Source organism: Bufo bufo, chromosome 1 (assembly GCF_905171765.1).
Source record: "Bufo bufo chromosome 1, aBufBuf1.1, whole genome shotgun sequence".
Classification (NCBI taxonomy): domain Eukaryota; kingdom Metazoa; phylum Chordata; class Amphibia; order Anura; family Bufonidae; genus Bufo; species Bufo bufo.
Window position 1 is genome coordinate 230,233,346 of NC_053389.1, and position 13,282 is coordinate 230,246,627.

The 13,282-nt window shown below is 45.9% G+C and overlaps 1 protein-coding gene across 1 annotated transcript in view; it reads right to left on the bottom strand.

The window, feature by feature from the left end:
• SLC6A12 (solute carrier family 6 member 12) overlaps nt 1–13,282 on the bottom strand; it is a 64,923-nt gene that overhangs the window by 32,815 nt on the left and 18,826 nt on the right. Inside the window, exon 2 of the mRNA XM_040436366.1 lies at nt 3,760–3,974. Within this exon, the coding sequence (XP_040292300.1) occupies nt 3,760–3,970 (211 nt within the window). The 5' untranslated portion in view covers nt 3,971–3,974. The remainder of the gene's footprint in view (nt 1–3,759; nt 3,975–13,282) is intronic.

Genomic DNA, 13,282 nt, shown 5'->3' on the forward strand with positions numbered 1-13,282 from the left:
GCACCTAGAGGCTCATTAGCATATTGTAAAAGTGTGTTTTTTAGGAGAACGGCGGCGGGGACAAATGTAAAAAGAACACTGTTATGTACTGCTGACATTAGCACATCGCTAATGTCAGTCAGCTACATAACAGAAATTCTGATGGTAGAAACCCTTTAATAAAGACCATTATTTATTTAAGGCCTTTCTAGACTTTTTTTTGTATAGGTGTATTTGTTCCATGTTAGGTGGGCTTTTTTTAGGGGTTGTGATGTGGCCCATCATTGGCTTTGGGCCTTTATGCAATGTAGTTGTGAGTAACCTGTGTTTATCAACCCCTTTAATAGTAGGGGCACTGTAGAGAAGCCATATTACTACCGGGTACATTATGGTGGGCATTATTATTGGGCACAATATGGAAGGCACAACTACTAATGGGCACTCTGGGGGAACATTATCATTACTAGGGGTTTTTTATTACTAATGATGGCACTCTGGGAGAGAATTATTGCTATTGGTGGGCACCTAAGATGTCTGAGTGGTAAATTGCAGAGAATTGGCTGAGCCTTATGAAGAAAATGAGGAAAGAGAACATGTACATCAGAGGAGACGTCACCGGTGAGGCACTGGATGTGAGAGCTACGGTATGTAGTACTGTATAGTCCTGTATGTTTGGTAGTGTCTGTATAGTAATATATGTCTTTAGTGCTAGGGTGTTTGTGTGCATTTTTGTAGACCCTATCAACACCCCTGCTCCCTCCCATAAAGCAATGTCGAACGGAGCTGCGGGAGTGTTCATAAACAAGATGTCTTATTTATACCGAACAAGTGAGAACAAGACAACTCCACCCCGATTTCTCCAGCATCAACCTCTTCAGTGCCAGAGCGCTCCAATCTGCCAGATATGTTACATTATAGACAACTTCTGCTGCCAGAAAAGGCTTAAAGAACCCCCATCTGTACTCACTATCCACCCCCCAAGCACTATCCCCAAAAAAGAACAATCTTGAAAGCAGCGGAAATTTGGAACAAAACAGCCTGTGAAGTGATCCGGAACTCTATTCTTTTACCTAACTAAGTGTGAAGCGAGCGCGGACTCCCCACGGACACACAAAGGGTCAAACCAACTTTCTCTCAGAACTCCCATGGACGTCTTATACATCCTCGCTCTCAGCTGCCAGCCATGACAGAGCAAGGGGTTAATTAATTATGTATCACGCTGTCTAACGATGGCTGATTAATAGGCCCTATAAATAAGTTGTATGCCTGGGGGCCACCGACCTTCGACCTGAGCAATGATTTCAATGGATGACAAATGCTGGGAAATCTCCCGGTGTCAACGCAAGGAAAAAAGCAAATGGACTCTTGCAGTTTTTCTGTCATTATCTAGTGAACCTGATCACCCCAGGATGCCGAAAAAACACAAGACAGAAATTAATAATAGAGAGATGCCAATGGATTCCACGTCTGGGGCACGTAAAGGGACGGTTTAAAAACTGTTTGACAGTTTTCACTGTCAATGGACATTCACAATCTGCAGTGACTAGAGCAGAAAAAGCTACAATTATAACATGCTTTGTGATGGGAGGAGCTGTGACAACCTGTTATTAATAAAGCTCTTGGCCAATAATAGTTCTAATACATAACTGCCAGGAACTGCAAATAAAAGCACAGGAGCTGAAACGTGTGGACTGGCTGACCTGTTGCATGTGCGTTTGGCAGTAGAAGGCATCGGTGTTGGTCCCATGCTCATATCAAGTTTTAATATAGCCTCTAGGAGCAACGAGAGTGTTGCCATTACACCCAGAGCCTCTGCATTCTCTGCAACTGCTGCATCCTCTGCACATTGATCAGGGGCATAACCCAGCGGGGGGAGGGGGCCCGCTGCGCTCACATGTAATGCGAGCACCCCATCAGAGTGCTCTTCAAACATGTATATTATGTGCCCTGGGTGCACAGACAAGAGCGGCGCAGAGGCAAGTGGGTGGGGGGTGCTCATACTCACCCGGCAGTTCTTGTCACTGCCGGGCTGTCATCTCCAGAGTGAAGCAGGGAGCCCTCTCCGATCCCTGCCTGCTTCACTGTTCTTCTGAGCTCCGGTGCTCCACCTGCACATCTCGCTGCTGGCTGTGGGAGGAGCGCTGAAAGCCCGGGAATTGGACTCCAGCACAGCCAGCAGCGCGATGTGAGTGTGGAAGCGCATCATCAGGGAAGAAGGTAAGTATATTTTTTTTCATAAAGCTGCAGACTGGGGGCAAAAGGCGGGCCACAGCAAGAGTGAGGGGGCACAAAAGTGGGCATTTTTACTGAGGGGGCACCTAATATGCCATAACTACTGTGAGGGGGCACATATGTGGGCATAGCTATTGTTAGGGGGCACATATGTGGGCATAACTACTATGAGGGGGTATAACTGGGCATAACTACTGTGAGGGGGCACATATCTGGGCATAACTACTATGAGGGGGGCATAAAGCAATGTCGAACGGAGGGGGCACATAACTGGGCAGAACTACTGTGAGGGGGCACATAATTTGGCATAACTACTGTGAGGGGGCACATAATCTGACATAACTACTGTGAGGGGGCACATAACTGGGCATAACTACTGTAAGGGGGCACATAACTGGGCATAACCACTGTGAGGGGGCACATATCTGGCCATAACCACTGTGAGGGGGCACAAATCTGGCCATAACTACTGTGATGGGGCACATATCTGACATATTTACTATGAGGGGGCACATATATGGCCATAACTACTGTGAGGGGGCACATATCTGGGCATTACTACTGTGAGGGGGCACATATCTGGGCATTTCTACTGTGAGGGGGCACATATCTGGGCATTACTACTATGAGGGGGCACATATCTGGCCTAACTACTGTGACAAGAACAAAGGTGGGCACAACTGCTGTGAGGGGCCACAAGGAGGACATAACTATTGTGAAGGGGCCACAAGGTGGGCTTAATTACTGTGAGGGCCCACAATGTGGCATTAGTACTGTCTGGTAGCACTTAGGGGAAATGTCCTAGATTACCCTGCTATACATTGGCATAGCTCAGTCTTACAGGACCAGCACAGCGCCCCCTGCTGGTGATTTTACAGGGGCAGTCATCGTCCCTTCCTTATGTGATTTTTATTTTTTCTCTATCACCTCAGGGACCTTGTTCTGGATCCAGTGGACATCCCGCCGACGCCAGAGACACTCTGGATGAGGTAGGACGGGGGCAATCCAAAGTTTGCAGCTGGGCCCATAACACTCTAGTTACTTCACAGAGTCAGGCATTAAAAACATCATCACGCCTGTTCCTGTCAATACAAGTGGAGAGGGTGCAGCAATTGCAGACAGAACAGAGCCTCTAGGTGTAAGAGCGACGCCCCTGTTGCTTCTAGAGGCTCATTTGGATGTAATAAAACATAATTATTCTCAGCAATGTGGAAACATATGAAAATTGGACCAACACAAATGCCTTCAGCTGCCAAGTAACAGGTCAGACAGTTTCATAGGTACAAATCTGTTGACAGATGCCCTTTAAGGCCTCATTCACACAGTGTTCGGTCAGGGAATTCCATCGGTGGTTGTGAGTCAAAACCATGAGCAGTGCTATAGCTCCTATAGAGCATAGAATTATGGGAAGGCAGAGCACCAATGGTAAAATGCATACATTATATAAAATACCCCATGGGATTATTAATGCTGCACTCAATGCTGTAATGTATGAAGGAATTTTGAGCAGCCCATCATGGAGTCCAATGTATCGTGCTGTGCACTCACCGCCTCCGTTCTTATAACAGAGATAGGGAAATCTCCAGACGTTTCCAAGTCCGATGATTTCCCCAGCAACAGACAAGATAAACTCGACCTTGTTGCCCCATTGCCCTCTGTCCTCCATTTCGGCCTCTGACTCCGGACCCTTTGTCGAGGCACATAGAACCTCTGACTTCTCTGCACCATTCCAGGCCTCTTCACAGTTCTTTCGACCCATTGCCCTGTGGGTAGACAAGAATGTGATATTCACAGTCAGCTGATACTCTGCCATGATATAAGGGACAGTTTAGACTGAATTGAGTCATTCATCATCAAGAAAGCAGAACATTCCACACGACGACGATACCAGCGAGCAAGCGCAGCACACATCAGGAGCTGACTGGGACCTCACGCTGCTTCCATATTACTGCCGTCATAATGTGTGATGAACCTTCAGTATACACGGGGCAAACTCTTCTTATGCAGAAATCTTCTTCAGTTAAATCAACAAACAGCACACGTAAGATCTGATGTGCAATGGAACCTGACTCAGGTCCAGGAACCTCAACCCCCCGGGAAGTTACTCTACAGTCTGTTCCCATCTGTACACATTTCTGATGTCATCTAAGCATCTTTGAGGGACACAGAGAACCCTGAGAACCCTGAGCAAGAACTGTGTGCACCAGGTCACTAGAGCTCCAGCTCCAAAGTATGCATGAGACACAATTCTGAACAGAGCTTAGTCATTACCGTGATTGTGACTCTTTAAGCGGCTGTTCCAAGAAAAATATTCTACATTTTTCAAAACAGCACCTGGGTCTGAATAAACTTGTAAATGCATGTGCTACAAACCCCAGAGGAGTGGAATGGAGGATGGGAGTGCTAGTGGCTCTGGCTGCTGTTATTCACAGTGGCAATTCTCACACTGATGCTCCTTAGGGCTGGACAGTGTTAGTAGGGTGCACCCTTTCTTTCCTCGGAGCACAACCTGATGTCGGGGTACCCTTGGTGGTGTGGGTATGGTGTGGGTGATTCTGGACCTTTTAGGTGTTTCCTTCTCTCTATCTTTCTTGAGTACTGCAAAGCAGAGATGTTTTTTTTCTCAGTAGTTCTCTCAGATATAGTGATTCTATGGAGTCCAGGCCTAGTCCTTTGAGGAGTGAGCATATGTAGATTCCCTCACTTCCTCAGCTAACACACTACATACTGACTGTAGTCTAGTTGTACTAGTAGGGAGTTTGAGAGTGGGCCTGGATGAAGCAGGAGAGAGAGAGAGAGAGAGAGAGAGAATGGGCAGTTGGGGAATTTTCATGGCTACATTGAGAGTCAGCAATGTAACCAGCTTGGAGCATTACAGACTTTGCTGCTGCATTGGGTACACAAGTTAGGACACCCTATATGCAGTATCCCAGACCAGGCGGATTGTTATATCATGCTTTACGTTATATGTGTATGCCATTGTATGTTCTGCCCTGGGTTCAAGCAGAAGAGGTATGGTTGGCAATGGTTGGCAGGAGCAGAGCTAACCACCTTATTCCTCCCCTCTTGGTGGGAGTGAGCTGGCTTTGTTTTCTGCCAAAAGGGGAGTCTGAGCCCAGCCTGGGAGGAGGAAGGAAGTACTTGCCAGAGCATCTTCCCCAAGGGAGCTTAAGCTCAGACACCCATCACCTAGACCACTTACAGGCTAGTCTATCTAACACCAGGCTTGTACTACACAGTGGACACCTATACCCACAAGTGAGTACATGTGCCACTTAATTGCCACATAAACAGCCACCATACCTCATCATCTGGTGACAAAAACTGCACTTTGTACCTACTATTGCTGGATTTTGCACTAGAGAGACTTTTATACTTTTACTTTTGGCCTGATTCTCCAGTACACTTTTCCACTGCACTGATCCCCAGGGAGCAATGGCCTGAGGGGGTACACCATGACACAACATCTGATCAGGGCACTACCACTCCCATCCTCTGCACTGGCTCCTCAGGGACTCGCTGCGTATGCATCCCAGATTAGTGGATTCAAGGGCTACAACATTTTAGTCAGCGAGATAGTCGGCATACAGTATTCTCAGGCCCTGCTGCAGTGGAGGAATAATTAGTTAGGACACCCTACATACTTCAGGTACAATTTGGCCAGTCGTATTAGTGGAACCACACGCTGCTGTGCAAATTTTGAACACTGTGACAGATTGCAGCTGACAGACAAAGATCCCAGTACTAGAGACTGTAGCAAGAGAAAGAGTAATTTGAGGGCCATTGCTGTAAACATCTGTTTAGCTCATGATTAGACATCTGGGAAGAATTTGCACAGTGTACAGATAATTGCTGGATATACTACAACTCCACAGTACAGTCAGACTTTTGTTAACTTCTATCTAGCCTGGTTACTGAATCTCCTAACACCATACGCTGACCATTGCATTTCCATTTCAAGCCCTGCTTTGCACCTACACAGGCATTTAACATCATGGGCATCCCCGAAATACCACCAGACAGGAGCCCTAGCTATAGGAAGTGCCTGAGCGAATATAGGGCACCCTTCCTTCACTGCACCAACACAAGGGAGCAACGGCCTGAGGGTATACACTGTGACACATCATCAGGGCCCCTACCACTTCCATCCTCTTCTCTGGTTCTCTAGGGTCTCGCTGCATGTGGGTCAATCACTCCCAGGCAAATCAAAGCACAATTCCCCAGATATCTTCCAAATTTTCAAAAAAAAATTAAAGCAAGAAAAATTAAAAACTGTAATAAAAAAGTATATAATGGAGAACCGGCACTCTACATCTATCAACGTGCTAAAGAGGCAATAAACACAGGTGATTGTAAAAAATATATATTTATTTTTATGAGGATGGGTTTGGGGAGTAGATAAATAAATATATATTTTTTACCATCACCTGTGTTTATTGCCTCTTTAGCACGTTGATAGATGTAGAGTGCCGGTTCTCCATTATATACCTTTATTGCTATAAACTACCCTCCTGATTGGGTGAATCAGTCCAGAACCAGAGCACCTATACATTGCAGTGATCAGGTGAGCCACCAATAACCCATCTTTTTCTTGTAATAAAAAAGTCACTATTCATCTCACCCACTTTATTTAACCTTTACCTTGGAAAAAGTGGAACAGATGCTTCATAAATATGGCGCTTCTTCCGAACACCATATTTCTCACCAGACAACTGGCATAAATACACTGATAAATCTCCTGATTCCCTATTACAAAACTGGCTGCCTGCAGCCACCACTAGGGGGAGCTCAGTGCATAGGAATGCATACAATTACCATGGATGCTGTGATAATCTCTTTGCATTGAGCTATTCCAAGTGGTGGTTGCATGAAAATACACTGCTTTCACGTCAAAGAGAAGAAGCCTTTCAGTGCCCGCCCCATCTACCCTGGGCTCTGTGGCAGTCGTGTGTTCTTATTTCATTGAAACGTACGTCACTGCTTACGGGCAATTCAGATAAGTGATGTTCATGTCTATGTGCCATCCAAATGTAGAATGGACAACACACAGACTGCAAACTGATACATTATAGCCGATAGGCCAATTGCGACGTTTGATTTTCCGCTAGTTGGTGCAAATAAAATCACAGCATAGCATATTTTGGCACTATTTTTTCGCTAGACTTACTCATTCAAAAGAATTGGTTCTCAAGAAAATCACATGAACGCAATCCATTTGTGGTCTGTTCAACTAGTTGTTCAAGTTTAACATCATTTATCTGAACACAGTCTAATGTACCTTTGCTGCTTTGTTTTGTGAACCCAACTTCAGTGGCATAGCGGGCACAGATAGCCCTGTGTTCACCAACAGAAGAAGCAGGTTTACAACACTGTGAGTCTGTAACAAATTCAGCTGTGCCTGATGGCCCCCGCTGACAAGGGGAGGGGGATTTACCCTGTGCACTCCGGAATTTTAGCTTGAAAAAGTCGCAAAATAGAGCTTTTGCAACTTTTATGACTTATTTGTCCAACAGTTTGCAACTTTTAGCATTTTACCATCATTCCAGTTTTGAAAAGTGGCTGAGAAAATGGTGTGGTTCAAATATTACCTTCCTAATAAATTCCCTCCAAGGTGCTTTTTATTACTTCTGCATGCAGGGACATATTCTCATTAAAAACAATGAAATCTGTGACAGAGGCTCCTAACTGCAGCTCCAATGCATATGTGAATAAAGTCATACCCATGGAGTATCTATGCTTCTTTACTCTATAGCTTCAAAGTGTGTGAACCCTTTCGAATTTTCAATATTTCTTCATACATTTGACCTAAAACTACATCAGATTTCACACAAGTTCTAAAAGTAGATACAGATAATCAATCAATGTATCAAAAATATTATGCTTTGGCAACTTTGTTTTTTTGAGGATAATGATCCAATAGTACATGTCTGTGAGTGGCAAAAGTATGTGAACCGTTAGGATTAGATGAAAATTTCAAGATGAAATTAGAGTCAGGTCAGGTTTTCACTCAATTGGATAACAATCAGGTGTGAGTGGGTGACCTGTTTTATTTAAAGAACAGGGATCTATGAAAGTCTTATCTTCATAACATCAACACATTTGTGGAAGTGTATCATGGCAAAAAAAGGAGATTTCTGAGGACCTCAGAGGAAGAGTTGTTGATGATGATGATGATGTATAGTCTTGTATACACGCAATCTTACCCTTCGGGCCTCAATGCGCTTAGCTTAGCTAATTCAACAGGGAGGAAAAAAAGAAGGCATGACACTTTGCCATGGGCCACAAAAGCCTAGAGAATAAGGCACCTATTCCAGAGACCAATTTCCTAGCACTTATCAAATGGAGAGTCAAGAAAAAGGGGAGGAAGGAAGGGGGATCTCAAGGTTCAAAGGGTTCGGATGAGATATAGAGAATGTGAAAAAAACTATTTAATAAACGTGGGGAAAAAGTATCTTTAAAATAAAAGAACATTACCAACCGTGAATTTATAGACTAAGATTTAAGAAAACCCCCAAAATTATATAAACCAAATAAGTGTTATATAGGAAGATCAAACGCCTGTTTGAAAAGTAAGGTTTTCAGTGCACGTCTGAATGAGAGAAGACTGGGAATCATTTTCAGGGCCAGAGGTAGGTGGTTCCAAAATCTGGCCCCTTGAGCCGAAAAGGATCTACCTCCACGTCTGATCTTGTTAACTTGCGGGATGTTAAAATTCGCAGAGTTACTAGACCTCAATGTCCTCAACGGGGCGTACCTGGTGAATTTACGTCGCAGGTACAAGGGCCCCACACCATGGAATACCCTATGCATGAAGCATCCAATCTTGAACATCACCCGTTGTTGGACGGGGAGCCAGTGCAAGGCATTAAGAGAGGGAGTGATATGCTCTCAGCGGGCAACACCCGTTAGGAGCCTTGCTGCGGCATTCTGCACAAGTTGAAGTCTATGCAAGTTCTTCTTAGGGAGTCCCATGTACAAGGCATTACAATAGTCCAACCGACTGCTGATCGCTGCGCCGACCAAGGCTTTCCTGAGCGGGGATTCGTGTCACGGCCTTTGGTGTGTGCCGTGACACTTTCGCCGCGTATGCTGGTTGCCGGTGGCAACTTGTTGATATGCATGTGTGTGCGATTTCCCTTTAAGGATGTTTCCTTTCCCTGCTTTGGTCTGCAGGGGGTTAAGGTGTGCTTGGTAGGTGTGGTGGGTGTGACCTCAGGCCTCCTTATATGTTGGTGTGGTGGAGCCTGAAGGTCAGTTTGATTTTGCTTCAGTCTGTGTAAGAGCTTTGCTCCCTGGCTGTATGATTATGTCTGTGTGAGCTATCCCTATTTGTTATTTTGTTTACCTTGCTCTGTCTGTTGTCCCCTCCGGTGTGTTTCTGTCATTCATCCCCCCACCTGGTGTATGTAGTTATTGTGTGGGCTTTGCTTGGAGGTTTGATTGTGGTATGTGGCTCCGGAAGGGGCGTGCTTTCCCGGAGGGGTTTAAGCGAAGACTGGTTTTCCAGCTTGGAGCCCCCTTTCATCACGGCTGCGGCAGGTAAGTGTGGATAGCATTGTTGTGTTGCTGTTACTTACCTGCCGTACTGTTTGGCCCATGGACTTGCATCCTGTTTTCCACTGGGCCTCTGGAGACACCATTCATCCGTGGTGTAGGATGAATGGGTGGTCTCTGCCCTGTCATAAGGCCTAGGGCTTTGCAGGGATAGCAGGGTCAAAGGTTGGTGAGCATGAGCCCCCTTACCTTCTGAGGCGGCTCATGCGTTAGGATTCTAGGGAGAGTTCAGGGTTGCACTAGGAGGTGACCTGCTCCCTGTTCCCTGCTATCTGGCGTTGCAGCCACTGTCATTGCACGGTGGGGTTTTTCCCCACTACCCGCCGTGACAATTCGATGTATTTTAAAATCCTCCCCAGAAGTTTCAGCAAGTAGTGGCAGGTACTAACCACCTGATTTATCTGAGGGGCCAGGGTTAATCTGGAGTCCAAGACCACTCCCAAGTCCCTGACCTGGGTGGCTGTCTCAGGGACAGTCCAAAAGACAATGGCCATTGGAGGGCTGAGGGTGTAATTTTCTGGTCACTGAATGTAATACATTCAGTTTTGGTGCCATTAAGCTTTAGATAATTGACACTCATCCAGTGATTGATCTCCAAGAGACATCCGGCCAGATCGACTTGATCAACTGTTCCTTTGGCAAGCCTAAAGTACAGTTGTGTATCATCCGCATAAACATGAAACTGAAGATTGTGGCTCCTGATGATGTCGGCCAATGGTCTCAGATAGATGTTGAACAAGACTGGGGATAGTGCCGAGCCTTGTGGTACTCCACAGGACAGTGAGAGATCGGTTGAGTGAAATACCCCCGCTTCACTCATTGTACCCTGTCCTGGAGAAATAAGACCATCCATGCCAAGGTCTTTCTATCTAATCCGGCTACCACTTTCAACCGGTTCAATAACACTTGATGGTCAATAGTGTCAAAAGCAGATGATAGGTCCAGAAGGACTAGGACCATGGAGTCGTTCTGGTCTAATGCCATCAGTAGATCATCCTGGACATTGACCAGAGCGGTCTCAGTACCCCTTCCAGGTCGGAATCCCGACTGGAAGTCGTCAAGAATGTGATTGGCCTCCAGATATCCCTGCAGTTGTGCAACAACTGCCCTCTCGCCTATCTTTGCAACGAACATCAGTCCCGAAATCGGTCTAAGGTTACTCAGATCGGTCACAAATAGCGCCGGTTTCTTAGGCAGAGGTGTTGTTGGTGCTCATTAGGCTAGAAAACTCTAATGAGTTTGGACTCCACCAAATCCACAGTCTGACAGATAGAGTACAAATGGAGGACAATTGGATGTATTTTTTTTGTACTGGAGAAATATAGAACATTCTGAAGGGTTCACAAACTTTCAAGCAACACCATACTTGTCACAGCACTTCTATTATGTATTCTGCAATCTGATATAAATCATGTTGCCTAGAAACCAATTGACTTCCTTTCTGGGTGACCATAATTTACATATATATAAACTGCTCAAAAAAATAAAGGGAACACAAAAATAACACATCCTAGATCTGAGTTGTTAAATATTCTTCTGAAATACTTTGTTCTTTACATAGTTGAATGTGCTGACAACAAAATCACACAAAAATTTAAAAATGGAAATCAAAATTTTCAACCCATAGAGGTCTGGATTTGGAGTCACACTCAAAATTAAAGTGGAAAAACACACTACAGGCTGATTCAACTTTGATGTAATGTCCTTAAAACAAGTCAAAATGAGGCTCAGTAGTGTGTGTGGCCTCCACGTGCCTGTATGACCTCCCTACAACGCCTGTGCATACTCCTGATGAGGTGGTGGACGGTCTCCTGAGGGATCTCCTCCCAGACCTGTACTAAAGCATCTGCCAACTTCTGGACAGTCTGTGGTGCAACGTGACGTTGGTGGATAGAGCGAGACATGATGTCCCAGATGTGCTCAATTAGATTCAGGTCTGGGGAACGGGCGGGCCAGTCCATAGCATCAATGCCTTCGTCTTGCAGGAACTGCTGACACACTCCAGCCATATGAGGTCTAGCATTGTCTTGCATTAGGAGGAACCCAGGGCCAACCGCACCAGCATATGGTCTCACAAGAGGTCTGAGGATCTCATCTCGGTACCTAATGGCAGTCAGGCTACCTCTGGCGAGCACATGGAGGGCTGTGCGGCCCTCCAAAGAAATGCCACCCCACACCATTACTGACCCAATGCCAAACCAGTCATGCTGGAGGATGTTGCAGGCAGCAGAACGCTCTCCACGGCGTCTCCAGACTCTGTCACGTCTGTCACATGTGCTCAGTGTGAACCTGCTTTCATCTGTGAAGAGCACAGGGCGCCAGTGGCGAATTTGCCAATCTTGGTGTTCTCTGGCAAATGCCAAACGTCCTGCACGGTGTTGGGCTGTAAGCACAACCCCCACCTTTTGACGTCGGGCTCTCATATCACCCTCATGGAGTCTGTTTCTGACCGTTTGAGCAGACACATGCACATTTTTGGCCTGCTGGAGGTCATTTTGCAGGGCTCTGGCAGTGCTCCTCCTGTTCCTCCTTGCACAAAGGCGGAGGTAGCGGTCCTGCTGCTGTGTTGTTGCCCTCCTATGGCCTCCTCCACATCTCCTGATGTACTGGCCTGTCTCCTGGTAGTGCCTCCATGCTCTGGACACTACACTGACAGACACAGCAAACCTTCTTACCACAGCTCGCATTGATGTGCCATCCTGGATAAGCTGCACTACCTGAGCCACTTATGTGGGTTGTAGACTCCGTCTCATGCTACCACTAGAGTGAAAGCACCGCCAGCATTCAAAAGTGACCAAAACATCAGCCAGGAAGCATAGGAACTGAGAAGTGGTCTGTGGTTACCACTCCAGAACCACTCCTTTATTGGGGGTGTCTTGCTAATTGCCTATAATTTCCACCTGTTGTCTATCCCATTTGCACAACAGCATGTGAAATTGATTGTTATTCAGTGTTGCTTCCTAAGTGGACAATTTGATTTCACAGAAGTGTGATTGACCTGGAGTTACAGTGTGTTGTTTAAGTGTTCCCTTTATTTTTTTGAGCAGTGTATATAGCTACAGATGCTTAAAGGAGTATTCTCATCTTCACTTCATACTTACCTTCATTGAGCGCGATGTTTACTTCCTGGATTCTTCTCCCGGCTGGGCCGCGCTTGCGCAGAAGACTGAAGATTTTTTCCCGGCCGGGCCGCGCAATGTCCTGAACGCGCATGCCGCCACGCATGTGCCATGGTGACTTATTGTCACCGCCAGCTCTCTGAGAAGCTCTGGTAGATGTTCTTCTGTACCTCTTACATGATGTTCTTTGTTTTGGTTTCACTTTGTCATCTCTTTTCCTTCTCCCAGCTGTCATCTATTTACACTGATTGCCTCCCTTTATATTCCCTCCCATACTGCCTCACTTTGCGGTTTATACTACTTCCTGGATTGTGTTCACTGCCAGAGGCTGCAACTGCTGGTTCCTCAGATAAGTCTTTTCCTTTATTTGTGTTTCCGTGCTGGCTTGATTCTAGGTG